This window comes from Dromiciops gliroides, chromosome 2 (assembly GCF_019393635.1).
Source record: "Dromiciops gliroides isolate mDroGli1 chromosome 2, mDroGli1.pri, whole genome shotgun sequence".
NCBI lineage: Eukaryota > Metazoa > Chordata > Mammalia > Microbiotheria > Microbiotheriidae > Dromiciops > Dromiciops gliroides.
In genome coordinates, this window is record NC_057862.1 from 595,417,873 (window position 1) to 595,437,668 (window position 19,796).

At 39.5% G+C, this 19,796-nt stretch overlaps 1 protein-coding gene across 4 annotated transcripts; it reads left to right on the plus strand.

Annotated features, from left to right (window-relative positions):
• Positions 1-128: 128 nt before the first annotated feature.
• On the plus strand, positions 129-6,217 carry GPR75 (G protein-coupled receptor 75). 4 transcript variants are annotated; one of them, XM_043989746.1, is made up of 2 exons: positions 129-312; positions 3,893-6,217. In XM_043989746.1, the coding sequence occupies exon 2, from the start codon at positions 4,010-4,012 to the stop codon at positions 5,603-5,605; it is 1,596 nt and encodes a 531-aa protein (XP_043845681.1). In that variant the 5' UTR covers positions 129-312; positions 3,893-4,009; the 3' UTR covers positions 5,606-6,217. The 4 variants fall into 4 exon arrangements, with proteins under 4 accessions (XP_043845681.1, XP_043845680.1, XP_043845682.1 ...); XM_043989745.1 differs by having other exon boundaries at positions 3,984-6,217; XM_043989747.1 differs by lacking the exon at positions 129-312 and adding an exon at positions 338-1,803.
• The last annotated feature ends 13,579 nt before the right edge of the window (positions 6,218-19,796 follow it).

Here is a 19,796-nt window from a genome sequence, read left to right on the forward strand (position 1 = left end):
AGCTCGGGGGCTGCGCCGTGAGCCCGGGAGCGAACCGAGAGCTGCGGGGGGAGGCAGCTGAAGATCTGGGAGTGGGTCCGGGGAGGGGACAGGTCTAGGCGGGGGAAGGGGGTGGAGGGGGGGGGGCGCGCCATCCCTCCTCCCCGTGCTCTTTTCCGGAGTCTCTCCGCCCCCAGCCTCCTCCTTCGCGGAGGTGGCCGCGATGGCGCGGATGCCTCGTGCCCGCATCCCTTGGCTGCGGCTACGGCGGCTGTATCGGGCCCAGCATCCCGGCTCCTGGGCCCGGGATGGAGAAGGAGGAGCCGCGGTCAGGTGAGAGGCCGTGCGAGGAGGCTGGGGCCTGCGGGGAGGGATGCGGTGGTGGGAGGGGGTCGTGTCGAGGGTCCAGGTTCACAGCTGGTACCCCAAGTCTGCCCCCCTTGGCCTCCAGGGATCCTCCCCACTGCAGGCTCCTCCTTGCCCTAGCCAGGACCCCTCTGGCAGCACGGCGAGCTCGGCCCCCGTAGCCCCAGCCTCCTTTATTATCTCTCCGACCTACTAGAAGCCCGCATCCCTCACTTCTCTCCCCAGCAGGCCCTGGCTCTCTGTTTCTGCTTCCCTCAGGGAGGTGCTTGCATCTCGGCCCTCCTGCCCTCCGAAGTATTTTCCCTCTGGTTGATCCTCACGATTAAAAAAAAAATCCCAAAGCTAGGTCGTCCCTTTCACCGGACATGAATGATAGACAACCTGGGATTAGGGACAAGAAGAGCATCCAAGTGTGGGAAGTTTGGCCGATGCATTCTCTTGCATCTTTCTAAGTCAGAGAAAGAGCCTGGCGTGTGCAGGGTTTTCTCAACTCAAAATTCTTGTAATGAAGGTTCAGCAAGTGCAGTTGTTGTCCTCAGACAGTTATAAGAACACTTGAGCACCCTGATTTATCCTGTTTCTATAATAAAAATGTAGAATAAGCGAGCTGCTCTCTAATAGAAATAGTGATGGAATTCAAGAAGTGGAATATATAAATTGATTTAGAGTGCTCCAGAAAGATGTCTGTGATAGTCGTAAAGCATATTTTAAAAATAAATTTTATTGACAATATTTGTTTTGACATAGCCTAAATCACCCCTTCCATATTACTTTTTCTATTCCTCCCATAAAACTAATCAATACACTGACAAATCTGATTCTATTCGATCTTCCACACCGTTAGATCCTTCTTTCAGCCCTTCAAAGTTTGGGGTGGGGGGAGAGTGTTTTCTCATATCTCTTACTTGGGGATAAAGTTTTTTGGAATTTTATAACGTTCATTTTCCAATTGTTTTGTGGTGGTGGTTCTTTTCTTTTCCATTGTGCTTGTCATTGTGCATAATGTTTTCCTGATTCTGCTTACTTCACATTGTATCAGTTCATGTAAGGTTTCCCAATGCTCCTTTTATTGATTATGTGTCATTTCTTATAGCACAGGTATATTCCATACTTAATATGAATCATAGTTTGGCCATTGCCCCAATTGATGGACATGGACTTCATTTCCAATTCTTTGCTACCACAAAAAGTACTACTAATATATGTTGGTGCATGTGGGCTTTTCCTTTTATCCATGACCTCCTTGGAGTATATTCCTAGAAGTGGAATCTTTAGGTCAAAGGGTATGGATGGTTTAGCATAATTTTCATATTAACATAATTCCAGATAATTTTCCAAAATATTTTTTACTGATTCACAGCTCCACCAACAATGTATTAGAGTGCCTTTTTTTCCATAGCCCTTCCAACATTGACTGTTCCCATCTTTTGTCATCTTTGCCAATTTTCTGGATGTCAGGTAAAAACCTCAGGGTTATTTTGATTTATATTTCTCTTATTTTTAGTCATCTCTGGAGTATTTGTTCATATGACTTGCATATCTTTTGAGAATTGTTTGTTTGTATCCTTTGACCACTTAACTACCAGAGAATGGATTGTGAGCTCATTTTTGTCAGTTGTTTCTGTATCTTGGGTATCATCTGAGAACTTTGATTCAAAGATCAACAAGCATTTATTAAATGTTTACTATGTTCCAGGCACTCTGCTAAGCTTAGGGGATACAGAGAAAGGCAAAAAATCTTGACTTCAAGAAGGAAAGGATATATAAATATCTAGTTGCATACAAAATATATACAGAATATATAGAAGGTAGTCTCAGAGCAGAAGTCATAAGTGGCTGGGAAGATCAGGAAAGATGAATCTTCCAGGTATCTTTTAGTTAGATTGGATTTTAGCATAAAAGGGACATTTCAGATGTTGGAAGTACTTTGCCAGCTCCAGAACAGCTCAGAACTTTTGGGGAGGGTGAAGGGTAGAATTCACTGGAAGCATCCCAAATTGGGAGCCAGTTTGGGCACAGAATTATCTAAGGGTCTGAGATGTCTGGTGGTATTGCAAAATTTGTATGAATATGCATCGAAGATCACTGGGAAAAAAGTCTGGTGAATGCAGCTACCTACAGCAGCTATAGGCTAAGAAGTGCCTATTCTTATTAGGACATCCTGTGTTGGAAGTCATACCTGGTAAGCGTTAATCAAGTGGCATTGATTCCTTCTATCTTTCTACCCTGACAGAATCAAGTAAGACTTTATCTCAGACTAACTTGCTTAGATAGAAACAAGATTTAGAAGAGTAAGAGAACTTTGAGTTTATTTGAACAACTATTTTATTGTATACCTGAGAAAACCAAAGCCCAGAAATTGAAAGGCCTTACCCAAGGTTATACAAGTAGTAACTTAATAGAGTCAGAATTTGAACTCGGGTCCTCTGATTCTAAATACATTGCTCTTGCTACTATATCATGTTGTCTCATACCAAAAAATTTAAAATGATGGAATATTAAGGCAAATTATGAATTTGAAATAGATGCAGATGATTCATAGTGCTTCCCTAAAATAGCTAGATCATACCTGTGGACAAGCAACATTTCTGTCTTTGTTTCCCCAGTACTTAGTACATATTAGGTGCTTAATAATTGCTTGTTGAATTGAATTAAAATATTTCAATGTTCATAAATATGCATGGCAGTTAGAGTGGTGATACCTATAGGCACATATACATACCTATACATACCTACACACACACACACACACACACACACACACACATGTTAAGGGGAAATTTCTAGCTAGTCTGTCTAAAATATCTAATGAGTGGTCGCCAATAAATTATAAGCTTCAGCAAGAGTTAGACTTTGAAGCATTTATTAAGGAGAATAAAAATTTGGTAAAGAGAGAGAGAAAGGCCTAGATTTCTATCTATTAAAGGGAGAGCACATTTTTAGCTCCCTTCTCCGCCAGCGTCCTCAGGAAAGAGCCCCAGTCTCCTCCTCCCACTAGCCCGCGTCACTTCCTGACTCCTGGTCTTGCCCTCAAAGACCTTCCCTTCATGGGCAGAACTCTTCTACAGTAAGTATCCAGCAGGTGGCGTTATTCCAATCGTTACACACACACACACACACACACACACACACCCCTCTTAACTTAATGATAAGGAAACAGGCCTGATGTAAAACAAACAATTGGTTCTTTAGCTAGAATTAGAACACTAGGTCTATCTTTCAAGCCCTTAACTCTTGAAGTTGCTTTTTAACTGACAACAAATGAAATGATAGTATCTGTGTTATGTATTTGGGACAGGGAAACAATTAAAAATATACTCACTTAAAATGTACCCCGAAACTACAAAAGGTAGTGTAGAGCAAGTGTGGTCTACTTCAGGGTTTTACTGAGCAGGATATGGGGTACCTTGAGATTTGCCATAAACCGTGTGGGGATAGTAGAGAAGAGAAGAAACTGAAAGTAGGACGTTACTGGTTGTATATTGAAGAATATACTCTCTCTACACTGACTTTTTTCTGTTTTTCAACATTCATTTTTTGTGTACAGACTCATCTCCCTTGGACCTGTTTTGACCTATACCAGCTTATTTCTGAGTTGAGGCTCTGACTCCTTTCCCTTTTATACTTATTTGGTGCAGAGGAAAGAGACACTTTTTTTCTGAAGATGAATTTGTCAGACCACCTTCAATTAGCCCCCAATGCCACAGGCAACAGCAGCAATTTCCAGGAGAATCTTCAGGAGCTGATTCACACAGCCACCTTGGTGACTTGTACCTTCCTGCTTGTCATCATCTTCTTCATGGGTTCCTATGGCAACATTATTGTCTTCATGTCCTTCTTTGACCCAGCCTTCAGGAAGTTCAGGACCAACTTTGATTTCATGATCCTCAACTTGTCTTTCTGCGACCTCTTCATTTGTGGAGTGACGGCCCCTATGTTCACTTTTGTGCTATTCTTTAGCTCAGCCGCCAGCATCCCTGATGCTTTTTGCTTCACCTTTCACCTCACAAGTTCTGGCTTCATCATCATGTCCCTCAAAACAGTGGCAGTGATTGCCCTTCACCGGCTTCGAATGGTGTTGGGGAAGCAACCTAATGGAACTGCTTCTTTCCCGTGTACTTTGATCCTTACCCTACTTCTTTGGGCTACTAGCTTCACACTGGCCACCCTGGCTACACTCAAAACTAACAAGTCACGCCTGTGTCTCCCCATGTCCAGTTTGATTTCCAGAGAAGGCAAAACCATCCTTTCTCTGTACGTGGTTGATTTCACCTTTTGTGTGGTGGTGGTCTCTGTCTCCTACATCATGATCGCTCAGGCCCTGAGGAAAAATGCTCAGGTAAGAAAATGCCCTCCAGTCATCACGGTTGATGCTTCCAGGCCTCAGCCTTTCATGGGAGGGGGCCAGACAGGAGGCGTAGAAGGCATCCAGGGTGCTGGACCAGCTTTATATAGGAACCAGAACTACAACAAACTGCAGCATGTGCAGACCCATGGCTACACCCAGTATTCCAACCAGCTACCAACTCCTGCAGCCAGTCGGCTCCAGCTGGTTTCTGCTGTCAATCTGTCCACTGCGAAAGATTCTAGAGCGGTGGTCACATGTGTAGTCATTGTGTTATCCGTGTTGCTTTGCTGCCTTCCCCTGGGTATTTCCCTAGTAAAAGTAGTTCTGTCGAGCAGTGGGAGCTTTATCTTTTCCCAGTTTGAACTGTTTGGATTAACCCTCATATTTTTCAAATCAGGATTAAACCCTTTTATATATTCTCGGAACAGTGCGGGCCTAAGGAGAAAAGTCCTCTGGTGTTTCCAGTATATAGCCCTGGGCTTTTGTTGCTGCAAGCAGAAGACTAGGCTTCGAGCTATAGGCAAAGGGAGCCTGGAAGTCAATAGGAACAAATCCTCCCATCATGAAACCAACTCGGCCTACATGTTGTCTCCGAAACCGCAGAAAAAATTTGTGGACCAAGCCTGTGGTCCAAGTCACTCAAAAGAAAGTGTTCTGAGCCCCAAAGGCTCAGCTGGACATCAGCACTGTGGTCAGAGCAGTTCAACACCCATCAATACTCGAATCGAACCTTATTACAGCATTTATAACAGTAGCCCATCTCAAGAGGTGAGCACCCCAAATAGTGTACAGCCTGTGAACGTTTTGGGATTTACTAAATTGAACATTACCAAGCATTATCATACCACCAATGATTTAATGCAAGACTGTGACAGCATTTCTGCCAAGCAAATTCCAATCCCCTCAGTTTGACACAGTAGAGACTATAGAATCCTGTATAAACTTCCTGTTGAGTTTACAACCCATTTTATCTATTTTGTTTTAAACGTGCGCGCGCGGCACGCGAGCGTATGTAGGCAATCAGTTGCAGTTCTAAACTACGATTAAAGATGCAAATAAGTAATTGCCAATTGATTTTGTTTTTGTTGCCTATGAATGCTCAGTTACTTGCCCTTAAATGAAAATTAGTATTTAGTGACTACTTTGCATTTTTCTGGAAATTGTAAGGGTTGACATTAAAATATATTGTTTAGATGTACAGTCTGATCTGTATAATAATAGTTTTGTTAATTATGTCTATACTGAAATTTTGACTAGATACCAGAAGTTATTGTTAATGACATCAAAATAGTAAATCAACAATTTGAGAAGAATCAATGTCATGGTGGTTTGGATTATGAATTTGTTGTATTCTTAAAGAATGTAAAATAACAGACTTGTTAAAGGGAATTTTTGAGGAGACAGTATTTTTCATGAAGGAATGATGATTTGCATTTTGTTCAGTGTTTGAAATAGTAAAAAAAAAAAAAAAAAAGAAAAAACCGAGTATTTTCTTATAGTTTAACTCAATGTTTTGTTCTTGTAGAATATGAAAATACTTTGCACGTAACTTCAAGAGTATTTCTCCTGAAGATACCTCCAGAAGTATTAGGCCTTTTTGTCTTATGAGATAGTAGGCCAAATATGCAACATCTTAATTATTGCCATTCTTTATTGTAGGCAGTATCACATTGGGCCAATACAGTGGCTATAGGAAAAGAGGGAGATATTGGGAGGTTTATTAAAAGCTAAATGCTTCAGTAATGAATGATCTTATTAAGGAGTTTAGGGAACATGGCTACACCTTACATAGTACACTTTATGAATAAGGAAGTATGAGCCTCTGTAATTGTTTTGGTCAGATCTTATAAGGGAAGCAATAATAACTCTCCTGTGAAAAGTTATTATGGGAATTTTACTAACAACCTGACAAATTGTCAAGTAATAACAATATTGTATTTTTTTTTGTCTTTGCTTATTTACTAAGAGAGTTCTTAGTAGTGAATTATTAAGATTATTTTAAATGTAATTTCAAAGTATTTTTCTTCTCTTCACTTCTATGAGTTGCAGATGTGTAGAGGTTAAAAATATTTAAATTTTTCTTTGCCTATGATTTATTTTATTGTACACTGTGATCCTAGCATAACCAGTGTGAGATTGTTCTGATTCTTTGGGATTTTATTTTTAATTTTCTGCTCATCATCTTGAAGGGTTTCAGAGAAATTACAACAAAACAACAATCAGCATAGTTTTCAAGTAGAAACTGTAAAGTTGGGCATTTACAATTTATACTTGAATTCTATCTAATCATGAGTATAATTGCTAAATGCATCTACAACTTTTTTTTTTTTTTAGTGAGGCCATTGGGGTTAAGTGACTTGCCCTGGGTCACACAGGTAGTAAGTGTTAAGTGTCTGAGGCTGGATTTGAACTCAGGTACTCCTGACTCCAGGGCTGGTGCTCTATCCACTGCGCCACCTAGCTGCCCTGCATCTACAACTTTTGAAGACAAAAAGCATTGCTTAAAAATTTGTACATTCAGAAACAGTTTTCAATTGCTTTCTGTCCCTAATATATACTCACCATTTTCATTTCTGATTGATTGCTAGTTTAAAAAATATTTTTTGCCCTAGTCTTTGGACAGTGTAGTGTAGTAGAAATATTGCTAGACACAATATCAAAAGACATGGGATCAGTTTTTGCCTTCAACACTTACTAGATGTTTGACTACAGGCAAGTCACTTAACCTCTCTGAGCCTCAGTTTCCTCATCTGTAGAATGGCTACCTCACAGAGTGGTTGTGAGGATTATAATGAGATAATATGTGTAAAGCACCTTGCAGTTAAAACACTGTATAAATATCTACTTTTCCCCCCCTTCATTTTATTTTTTTTTTTTCAGGGCAATGAGGGTCAAGTGACTTGCCCAGGGTCACACAGCTAGTAAGTGTGAAGTGTCTGAGGCTGGATTTGAACTCAGGTCCTCCTGAATCCAGGGCTGGTACTTTATCCACTGTACCACCTAGCTGCCCCCTTTCCCCCCTTCAGCTACCCCTTACCTCATTTTTAGAAAACTTAATCATTCATATTGGTTCTGGTTTTAGGTTTTACCAATTTAATTAATTAATGAATCAGCATTTCAATTAGCTACTATTTTTTATAAAAACCCTGAGAGAGGGGCAGCTAGGTGGTACAGTGGATAGAGCACCGGCCCTGGAGTCAGGAGTACCTGAGTTCAAATCCAGCCTCAGACACTTAACACTTACTAGCTGTGTGACCCTGGGCAAGTCACTTAACCCCAATTGCCTCACCAAAAAAAACAAAAACAAAAACAACCCTGAGAGATCAGTTGCCATGTTATATCTATTTAACAAATATAAATCTAAAAACAGAAAAATAATTATTTGGTCAAGCTCAAATTTATCTTTTTTCTCTAAGTTTCAAGTCTGTCATGTATCCCCAAATTAACTGCAATATTCCTTTAACTATTTAAATTGTATTTCTATGCTTTCTTGTTCAAATATTTAATACATTTAAGAAAAGAATTATTACAAAAATTATTTGAGGCATTTCTAACTTTAAAGGATTAGGTTTTCTGTTTGTCCTTGTGGTTTGAAATAATAAGATAGGAACCATCATGGTTCCTATCTTTTTGGAAGAAAAGGTTACAACATGAATAAAGCTAGTATGCACATGTGAGATATTGAGTCTTTTTGTTCTCATCCATAAATTATGTATTTGCTTTGGTTTGCATGAACTACACTATGGGCCAGACTTTCAGTCTCTTTTATATTCCTTATATCTTCTTTAAGGGCTAAAATAGGCATGAAGGGGAAAGAAAAAGTAGCTGAATATGAATAAAAAGCAGGGATTAGTTAATTAATTATAATGAGTTACATAGATGTATTACTGTGATGCAAAGTGATGTATTTTCAAATATTTTGTAATATCGTTCGAAACTGTAAAGCAATATTTGTATTTCTTTACTAATACTTTAAAAGTTCTTTTAAAATTATGTTTGGAGAATCATATATTAAAAATTATAAAATTTCTGAACTTTACTTTGTAAGATCATTACTTTAAATAAGTTGATGTATATCTATATAAAATTTCCAATAGTTTGTACCTAACATTTTTACCAGACAGGTAATGAAAATTATGTTGAGAAGAACTTCAACTTAATGGAAATAATTCTTTTAAGAGCAGAAATTGTGAGATGAAATGATTAGTTGTGTAATCTTCATAGAGAATTCACTCTTATTATCCATGGTAAGGAACTCCAGATGTTACTGCTAGGTTTTACTAAGATGTAATTTTTGTCGCAAAGGTATTGCTAAGTAATTCAAGGATACTTAAAATACATTTTAAAATATAAGGCCAATTTGGTTTTTTTTTTTTTTAGTGAGGCAATTGGGGTTAAGTGACTTGCCCAGGGTCACACAGCTAGTAAGTGTTAAGTGTCTGAGGCCAAATTTGAACTCAGGTCCTCCTGACTCCAGGGCTGGTGCTCTATCCACCTAGCTGCCCCGCCAATTTGGAAGTGGATGGACCTTGTCAACAAATCAATGAGAATTTGATGTTCAGAGATCAAAACAGAATCATGGTACACAGTATTTGAATTTAGATTTTTAGGTTGAATACTCACATATCTTGCACAGTTTCCTTTTTTTTTTTTTTTTTTTGCACACTTTCAAAGCATCAAGTGTAGTCAGTCAATCCTGACATGATATTTTGCCTCTCCAAAACGGAAGATAGTCTCTCCTTTCTAGTTCATCAATGGGAATAATTACTGTCCTTACAAGAAAGGATAATGAGACATATGGTGCAGTGGATAGAGCTCTACACCTGAAGGCAGGGAAAGCCTGAGTCCAAACTGTACCACAGACACTAGTTGTGTGACTTAAGATAAGTCACCTTCTTTCTCCCTCACTTTCCTCTTCTGTAAAATGGGGATAATAGCACACACCTCCCAGGGTTGTGAGGATCTACTGAGATAGTATTTATAAAGTACTTTGCAGATCCTAAAGCCCTATATAGATACTATAGTCTATTTATTTGTTTATTTCCCATGAAAATCCTTACAGTATCTTGCTGTATGTTCTGGTACTTTTTCTTCTCTCACTTTGTATGGGGCTAAGTCAACTCAGGCTGTCAGCAAGCATTTATTAAGTGATTATTATGTTCCAGGCACATGCTAAGTTCTGGATACAAAAAGAAAATATACAAAAAAAATAGAAAAATAAAGACAGACATCCTCTGCCCTCAAGGAGTTTGCATTCTAATGGGGGATGACAACACATAAAAGGAAGCTAGAAAATCAAGGTGGGGGCGAAAAATGAAGGTACCAGGTATGGGGTGTTGAGTGGAGAGGAATGGTGAAGAAAATCCAAGGAAGAGAGTCAGGAGTGCAGCTTGGAAAGGAAGGAAGACATGGGTGGTTTTCTGGGACGAGCCAGCCAGAGTGAAAGGCTAGAAGTGGAGAGTACTTCAAATTTGTGAAGTCTGGGGCTGGACTGAGCTTTCAGGGTGGAGAGGTTTCTGGGGCATTATGGAGAAAGTCTGGAAGGAGAGGCAGGAATGTAGGTTTGAAGAAATTAATGAGATCTCCGTGCTTAAATCTTGGAAAACACAGGCAAGGGCAATTCAACTGAATAAACTTCTTGTTGTTCAATCATTTCAGTTGTGTCCAACTTTCTGTGACCCCATTTGAGATTTTCTTGGCAAAGACACTGGGGTGGTTTGCCATTTTCTTCCCCTGTTCACTATACAGATGAGGAAACTAAGGCAAACGGGACTTGCCTTAGAGTCTCACAGTGTCTGGAGACAGATTTGAACTTAGATGTTCTTGACTCCAGGCCCAGAGCTCTATCCACTGTCCCACCTGAGATGTTCTCCATGCCTGACTTTGTTGAGTATCCCTCTCCTACCACAGCTAAGTACTTTGTTAACTATTGAATGATTTCTGGGTTTCTCATTTTGTTCCAATATAAAACCTACATAACCAAGAGACTGCTTTGAGTCAGGTCCAGCCTGGAACAGACTCAGTGGTTGGAAAGGACTTATGTCCTTTCCAACTTGGATATTTGGTGATTTTTTCCATTCAGTTAATTCAAGCAAATAGGATAGCAGGGGTGCTTAGGAGAGTACCCTTGATTTGCTGGACTAGGGCAATTTACATGGAGCTAACTATGTACTCTGATCCCTTTCTGTGGATTATATACCTTGCTGAAGGACATGTGCTTTCCTGGAATGACTTAGACACTCCTTATTACTGATTCCTATGACTGGGGGATTTGTCAAAGGTGATTAATTGCTGACCCAGGAAGAACTAGTCACTTGGTGGGCTATAAGGATCTGAGGAAAAACAACTTTTATTAAGTGCCTACTGTATTCCAGGTACTATTCCAAGAGCTGGGGATACAAGGAAAGGCAAAGACAGTCCCTTCTTTCAAGGGGCTTACAGTCTAATGAGGGAGAGAACTTGTAAACAACTATGTACATTGGAAATAATCAACAGAGAGAAGGCACTAGCATTAAAAGTGAAACAGGAAAGGCTTCTTTCTCGTGGAAGGCAGGATTTTAGCTGACTTGAAGGAAGCCAGAAAAAACAGAAGACAAGAGATGAGGAGAATTCCAGATTGGGAGGGGGGCACAACCAGTAAAAATGCCTGGGGTCTGGAGGTGAAGTGTCTTATTCAAGGTATAATAAGGATGTTAGTGTCCCTGGATTACAAAGTATGTGGTGGTATACTGTGTAAAAAGACTGGAAAGCTAGGAATGGGTCAGATTATGAAGCACCTTAAAACTGAAGTAGAAGATTTTATATTTAATCCTGGAAGCAATAGAGAGCCACTGGAGGTGATTGAAGATTAGAGGGGGCAGGCTGATGGGATAATTCACTGATGATCATTTTTACAGCTGAGTGGAGAATGAATTGGAGTGGGTAGAGACTTAAGGCACAGATACCAATCAACAGGTTATTGCAATAGTGCATGTTTGAGGTGATGAATGCTTTTACAAGCATGGTAGCAGTGTCAAAGGAGAAAAAAAAGTATAGAAGAAATATTATGAAGGTAAAGGAGACACATATTGGATATGGAAGGATGAAAGAGAGTAAGGATTCAAGGATGACACCTAGGTTGGAAGCCTGGGGGATTAAGAAGATGGTGGAACCCTCATTAATAATAGAAAAGTTATGAAAAGAGGAGGCCTGTTGTGGTAGTGGTGGTAAACATAATGAGTTCAGTTTTGGACATATTTAGTTTAAGATATCCATGGGTCGGGGTTGGCTAGGTGGCACAGTGGATAAAGCACTGGCCCTGGATTCAGGAGTACCTGAGTTCAAATCCGGCCTCAGACACTTAACACTTACTAGCTGTGTGACCCTGGGCAAGTCACTTAACCTCCATTGCCCTGAGCAAAAAAAACCAAAACAAAACAAAGATATCCATGGGTCTTGCAGTTAGAGATGTCCAATAGGCAATTGGATCTGTGCATCTAGGAGATGGCAGAGAGAGATTAGGCTGAGAATCATTACTATAGAGATGACAACTGAATCAAATGGGAGCTGAGATCACCAAGCAAAATAATATAAAGGGAGAAGAGGACCCAGGGTAGAGTTTTGTGGTATACCCACAGCTAGTGGGTATGACCTGGATGAAGACCCAGCAAAAAAGATTGCAATCAGATAGGAAGGAGGAGAATCAGTAGAGAATGTCACGAAAATTTAGAAGAGACTATCAAGGAAGAGAGCTCCCTATTGACAATGTAAAAGGCTGCAGAGACGTCAAGAAGTGTGAGGAACAAGAAGAGGCTATTAGATTTGGTGATTAAGAGATATTGGTAACCTTTGTAATACATCAATTTCCCTTCTTTGGCCTTCTACCAAAGCAGGGATGGGATATTCTCCCCCTACCTGGGTAGCAGTGGGGCTACAGTCTCTTAACAGTGAGAAGATGTGCTTCTCTAGGTGAGATTGAATCCCTGGCCACTGCTTTCTGGGTTTTTTCCCTTCTCATTGGTTGGTGATCCTCAGAAGTTGAAATTTCCAGCATTGGTGGCTGCCTTGAGAATTCAAGAGTTAATAGGTTTCTGAGTTGTGTCAGTTGCCCCATAGGAAGTGATTATTGTGATAGCCTGCTTCAGAAGAGAAGATTGGCTACTATCTGAATCACCCTGAATCTAAAGGATTCAAGAGCCACACTTGTTTGGAGAAGCGATGTGGACCTTCCTTGTGGGTTGCTTGGACTAGCAAGTCCATGGTAAAGTCAAAAGTGAAATATCTGTTCTGAGGTTCCACAAACCACAAAATTGTTTTCTAGATTCCAGTGCAATGTCTTGTACAGTGGGTCTGAGCCTGAGGGTTCAAACAAATCATCCATTCAAGGAAATAAAAAATTATACAGGCATACCTCAGAGATATTGCAGGTTCAGTTCCAGACCATTGCAATAAAGTGAATATTGCAATACAGCTAGTCACAAAAATTTTTAGGTTTCCCAGTGTATATAAAAGTTCCATTTACTATACTGTAGTCTTTTAAATGTGCAATAGTATTTTGTCTAAAAATGTACATACTTTAATTAAAAATACTTTTTTGATAATAAACATTTTTTCTGATAAAAGTATTTTTTTCCAGTTAAATGTAAAGATAGTTCTCAACATTTGTTTATACAGGCTTTCCAATTTCAGATTTTTCTTCCTCCTTCCCCTCCCTCCCCCCTCTCCTAGACAGCAGGTAATCTGATATAGGTTTTATATATATATATATACACCCACATATATATATGTATATAAATACACACACATATATAATAACATTAAACTTATTTCTGCATTAGTCACGTTATAAGAGAAGAATCAGAGCAATGAGGAAAAACCTCAGAATAGAAAAACAACAGCACCAAAAGCAAAAGAAATAGTATGGTTCAATCAGCATCTATACTCCACAGTTCTTTTTTTTCCTGGATTTGGAGATCTCCTTCCATCATGAGTCCCCTGGAATTCTCCTGTACCATTGCATTGGTGAGAAGAATCTAGTCCATCACAGTAGATCAACACACAATGTTGATGATACTGTGTACAATGTTCTTCTGGTTCTGCTCATCTCACTCATCATCAGTTCATGCAAGTCTTTCCAGGTTTCTCTGAACTCCTCCTGCTCATTGTTTCTTACAGCACAATAGAATTCCATTACATTCATATACCACAACTTGTTCAGCCATTTCCCAATTGATGGGCAACCCCTCAATTTCCAATTCCTTGCCACCACAAAAAGAGCAGCTATAAATATTTTTGTACATGTGGGTCCTTTTCCCTTTGATAATAAAAATTTTTATTTGAGTTCCAGATTCTATCCCTCTTTCTCTCCCTCCCCACCACCCTTCCTGAGGCAATAAACAATTAGATATAGGTTATACATGTGCAATTATGTAGAACATTACCATATTAGTCATTTTGTACAAGAAAATTTGAATAAAAGAAAAAATGAAAGCATGAAAAATAGCATGCTTCAGTCTGTATTCAATAGATATCAGTTCTTTCTTTGGAAGTGGATAGTATGCTTCATTATTAATCCTTTGGAATTTCCTTGGATCATTGCGTTGCTGAGAATAGTTAAGTCATTCACCATTCTTCATCAAACAATATTGCTCTCACTGTGTACAATGTTCTCCTGGTTCTGTTTTTTTTTTTGTTTTGTTTTGTTTTGTTGTTTTTTTGGCGGGGCAATGAGGATTAAGTGACTTGCCCAGGGTCACACAGCTAGTAAGTGTCAAGTGTCTGAGGCAGGATTTGAACTCAGGTCCTCCTGAATCCAGGGCTGGTGCTCTATCCACTGTGCCACCTAGCTGCCCCCTCCTGGTTTTGTTCACTTCAGTATACCTCAGTTCACATAAGTCTTTCCAGGACTTTCTGAAATCATCTAGCTTGTCATTTCTTATAGCAAAATAATATTCCATTACCATCATATCCCACAGCTTGTTTAGCCATTTCCCAATCCATGAGCAATACATTGATTTCCAATTCTTAACCACTACAAAAAGAGCTGCTATAAATATTTTTGTACAAATATGTCTTTTTCTCTCTTTGGGATATAAACCTAGCAGTGGTATTGTTGGATCAAAGGGTATGCACAGTTCTATAGCCCTTTGGACATACTTCCAAATTGCTCTCCAGAATGCTTGGATCAGTTCACAACTCCACCAACAGTAAATTAGTGTCCCAGTTTTCCCACATCCCCTCCAACATCCAACATTTTCCTTTTTTGTTATATTTGCCACTCTGATAGGTGTGAGGTGGTACCTCAGAGTTGTTTTAATTTGCATTTATCTGATCAATAATGATTTAGAACATTTTTCATATGACTATAGATAGTTTTTAGTTCTTTGTCTGAAAACTGTGTGTTTATATCCTTTGACCATTTATCAATTGGGGAATGACTTGTATTTTGATAAATTTGACTCAGTTCTCTATTTATTTGAGAAATGAGGCCTTTATCAGTGATACTTGTTACAAAAATTCTTTCTCAACTTGCTTTCCTTATAAATTTGGTTACATTGTTTTTGTTTGTGCAAAAGCATTTTAATTTTATATAATCAAAATTAGCTATTTTATATTTTGCAAAGCTATCTATATCTTCTTTGATCCTAAATTTTTCCCCTGTCCATAAATCTGTTTGTCATTTTTTGTCCTTTTTTTTTTTTTAATGGGGCAATGAGGGTTAAGTGACTTGCCCAGTGTCACATAGCTAGTAAGTGTCAAGTGTCTGAGGCAGGATTTAAACTCAGGTTCTCCCGAATCCAGGGCCAGTGCTTTATCCACTACACCACCTAGCTGTCCCCCCCTCCCCCCGTCCATAAATCTGACAGATAAACTATTCCATGTTCTCATAATTTGTTAATGGTATCACTATGTGTAAATCATGTACCCATTTTGACCTTATTTTAGGATATGGTATGAGATGTTGTTCTATAACCTAGTTCCTGCCATACTGTTTTCCAGTTTTCTCAGCAGTTTTTGTCAAATACTGAGTTTTTCTTCCAAAACTTTGGATCTTTGGGTTTATCATATACTAGATTACTATAGTAATTTACTATAGTGTAATTCATACCTATTCTATTCCACTGATCTACCTAATTCATACCTATTATATTCCACTGATCCACCACTATTCTTTCTCATCGAATACCAGATTATTTTTATAATTACCATAAAAATACTTTATTGCTAACCATCATCTGAGTCTTTAGCAAATCAGTCCTTTTTGCCAGTGGAGGGTCCTTCCTGGGTGCTGATGTGTGCTGACTGATTAGTGTGGTGGCTGCTGAAGGTTGGGGTGGCTATGACAATTCCTTATAATAAGACAACAATGAAGTTTGCCCATCAATTGACTCATCCTTTCACTTGAAAACTCAGAGGCCATTGTAGGGTTATTAGTTGGCCTAATTTCAATGTTGCTGTGTCTCAGAGAATAGGGGAGCCAAAGGAGAGAGAGAGAGAGAGAGAGAGAGAGAGAGAGAGAGAGAGAGAGAGAGAGAGAGAGAGAGAGAAAGAGATACAGATACAGGGGAACTACTGGTAGATGGAATAATCAGAACATGCACAACATACATCAATTAAGTTCACCGTCTTATATGGGTGTGGCTCGTGGCACCCCTAAACAATTATAATAGTAATATCAAAGATCTCTGATCACAGATCACTGTAACAAGTACAATAATAATTTAAAAGTTTGAAATACTGTGAGAATTACCAAAATGTGATACAGAGACATGATGTAAGCACATGCTTTTGGAAAAATGGTGCTACTAGAGTTGTGTAGGGTTGCCACTAACCTTCAATTTATAAAAAAATACAATAGGGTAAAGTGCAATAAAATGAGGTATGCCTATATTCAAATACTTCCTCAATTCCCCTCCTTCCCCTAAAAACAGTGCCCAAGGTGGTCAAGAAGTTTAAACTAGACATGATGGTAAACACCTATAATTTTTGCTAACAGCAAAATTGCTTTAAATAAGCAGGTTCGTTAAGATATTACTGTGTAAGGGGCAGCTAGGTGGTGCAGTGGGTAAAGCACTGGCCTTGGATTCAGGAGGACCTGAGTTCAAAGCCAGCCTCAGACACTTGACACTTAACTAGCTGTGTGACCCTGGGCAAGTCACTTAATCCCCATTGCCCTGCAAAAATAAAAAAAAAGAAAAGAAAAAAAAAAGATATTACTGTGTAGGTAAGCAAGAACCAGTTGATACTTGATCTCTGATTTATCACTTTAGAGATTTTTATGCTTACATTCAAGAGGCAAAAATTTTCTGTATAAATTTTGCTCAATTAAAAAGAAATAGATACCTATTTTTACTCTATGTCTTTAGGCTCAAAAGAACAGTGCCTACCATGACTGGGCTGAGGCCCATGAGTGGGTTGAGGTTCCATGAGTGGGTCGAGGTAATAGCCCCAGAGAGAAAACATGTGCCTAGTTTCTCCTTACTCTTTCTATTCCCTTACTTCTGTCACTTCAGCTGATCCAGGGTCAGTAAACCTACAAAACAGTCACACATATCTATAAGTACACAGTACCTACTGACTTCTCCCCTCAGGTTTAGCCTGGATCCTCTAAAGAGGGGTAGGGGTTACATAGAGGACCTGGCTGCAGGCAGCCCACAGGGCATCATAGGAATAGGAGATTGGAGAGAGAGAACTGGCAGCCAAATGCCAGGCATGGCTCTGATCTGTGTTATTAAAGCTGGATTGTTCAGCTCTCAAAAAAAAAAAAAAAAAGAACAGTGCCTAAAACACATATACACATGAATACAATTCTTTATTTCATTCATGTCACATATATGAATGGATTTGGTTCATTTTCTTCATTTCCTCGCAAATGGATCAATGTTTAAGTTTGTTTAGGACAAACAAACCATCCAAGGATGGTTCAAGAATAGATTCTGTTTGTGTTTCTCTGAGTTCCATTTTAAGTAAGTTTCCTTTTTCAAATCTTTGCCTGAACCTTCAGCTTCCTGTAGCATACTAATGAGCACGGAAATCTTCCTAATGACCCCCTCATGAAAGAATCTTGATTTTCATTCAAGTCCCTAAGTTCAACAAAATACAACTCATTCTGATGCTAGCCTTACTTTACCAAGCTGGACAAGATACAGAGATCTATTGCCTGTCTTCCAGACAGTTCTCTGAGTACTGAATGGTATAACTTGGAACCTGTTTGGATTCTTCAGTTCTAACATATCTACTCTTTTAAAAATATTTTATGTTATCAAAGCTTTACAGAAGTCATGTTAGCATTAGTGATATACATCAGGGCAATCATGAATACTGGTTTTATTTGCTCTCAGAAGAAATAGCAAATGGGAATTTATTTATTTTGCAAGGCTACAATAACAGGACTTTTCTTTGAGAATCACAGAATTTTAGTTGGAAAGAACCTTGAAGATGACTTAGCTCAAGTTCAAAGTACTTAAAAAATCTGAACATATTCAGCTTTCTCAGTTTTTAGCATTCTAACGTCTTTGATACTCCTGAGAATAAGACCTCAATCCAACAATCACCAAGTCATTTATTGAGCACCTATTATGTACTACCACAATACTAGACAATCTAAGAAGAATAGAAACACAAACTCTGCTCTCAAGTCTTTGGACACTTCTTTGGAGAGAAACAAAACCAACATATATGAAATACTCAGAGCACAACACACAATAGTAGCATGGTAGCATACACTGGGCCCATAGGGGCCATCTCACGGACCATGAATTGAGCTGGCCTGGCCACTTTCAGGGACACCAGCTTACTTCTGAAAGAATTGTTGCTTTGGGATAAGGCAGTAAACCCTTTGTAGTCCTTTGGTCCCTCCATACACAAGGGCTAAAAGGGGAGAGGGGTAGAGGTTTCATCAAAGTTGTATCAGGTAGTATTGGTCACTGATATGAAAAAAATGTCCCTCTCAGTTGACCTTCAGAAGGGAATGATTGTACTCTGTCTCTTGTTCCTTTGATTCTCCAGGGGGCTTTATGTAACTCTGGGACTTAGCATAAGCATATAGCCTAGATCAGGGTGGCAGGTAGGCATTTGTATGCTAATTATTTCTTTTGTGTAGAGGAGAGGTGTATGGGGTGTTCAGGGAGGGCTAGTTCCTCTGATGTGAGGGCTCCCAAGCCCTTTTTTGGGGGCTGCTTTCCAATGTCAGTGTCTACCTGATTCACCTAAGCTGTGGCTCCAAGAAACTATAGCATGCCCAGTGGCCACATCTTGGCAAAACTGTTTTGGCAGACAGGCTAAAGCAGTTTGAGGGTAACCAAGATGCCTCAAACCTGTAGGTAAGTTAGAGGGGTATCTACTACAAGTATGTGAAGACTTCCCTGGCCAAATAGGTGGATATGAACAGTTTGTTCCAATGGGCCATGAAGATGGCAGAAGCAGATGCTGTGGAATACTTAGAACTTGATTAGACAGTGAGGATGCCAAGGTCATCCCCTGTATCCCGAGCCATAGCCAGTTGTCTTGACCTTTGTATTGCCACTGGACTTCGATAACTCCAAAAGAGAGCATGAGGCCAACGACTTCAAGCTCTGCCTTACTTAAATCCAATTTATGCATGACTCAAAAGCCATCCTTTTTAAAGGTCTACACTGCTTACCTCCTGGCATGAGGAAAGGGCTAGAAAAGGTGCCCTAAAATTGTCTGCTTCATCTAACCTGACCCTGGCTTGCTTACCATGGCCGGTGGAGATCCTATCCTGTGGTTAAAGCACACACAAATATATGTACAAAAACTTCTGCAAAGATGATTCCACTCACCATTGATACATGGAATATGGGCAACATGAAATTTAGTAGATGTGAAAGACCAACAGCCCTTGTGAGAGAACTCAATAGGTATTGCATCCAAATAGCAGCCATGAGTGAAACAGGGCTGGCAGATGAAGGCCAGCTTACTGAAGTCAGAGCTGAATACATGGTTTGTTTTTGTTTTTGTTTTTGTTTTTGTTTTTGTTTTTTGCAGGGCAATGAGGGTTAAGTGACTTGCCCAGGTTCACACAGCTAGTAAGTGTCAAGTGTCTGAGGCTGGATTTGAACTCAGGTCCTCCTGAATTCAGGGCGGCGCTTTATCCACTGCGCCA

Bases quoted from the DNA above. Each gene is read 5' to 3' on its own strand.
- GPR75 (XM_043989745.1), top strand. From the start codon at position 288: ATGGAGAAGGAGGAGCCGCGGTCAG. The intron at 313-3,983 runs GTGAGAGGCCGT...TATTTGGTGCAG, and splicing joins GAAGGAGGAGCCGCGGTCAG to AGGAAAGAGACACTTTTTTT.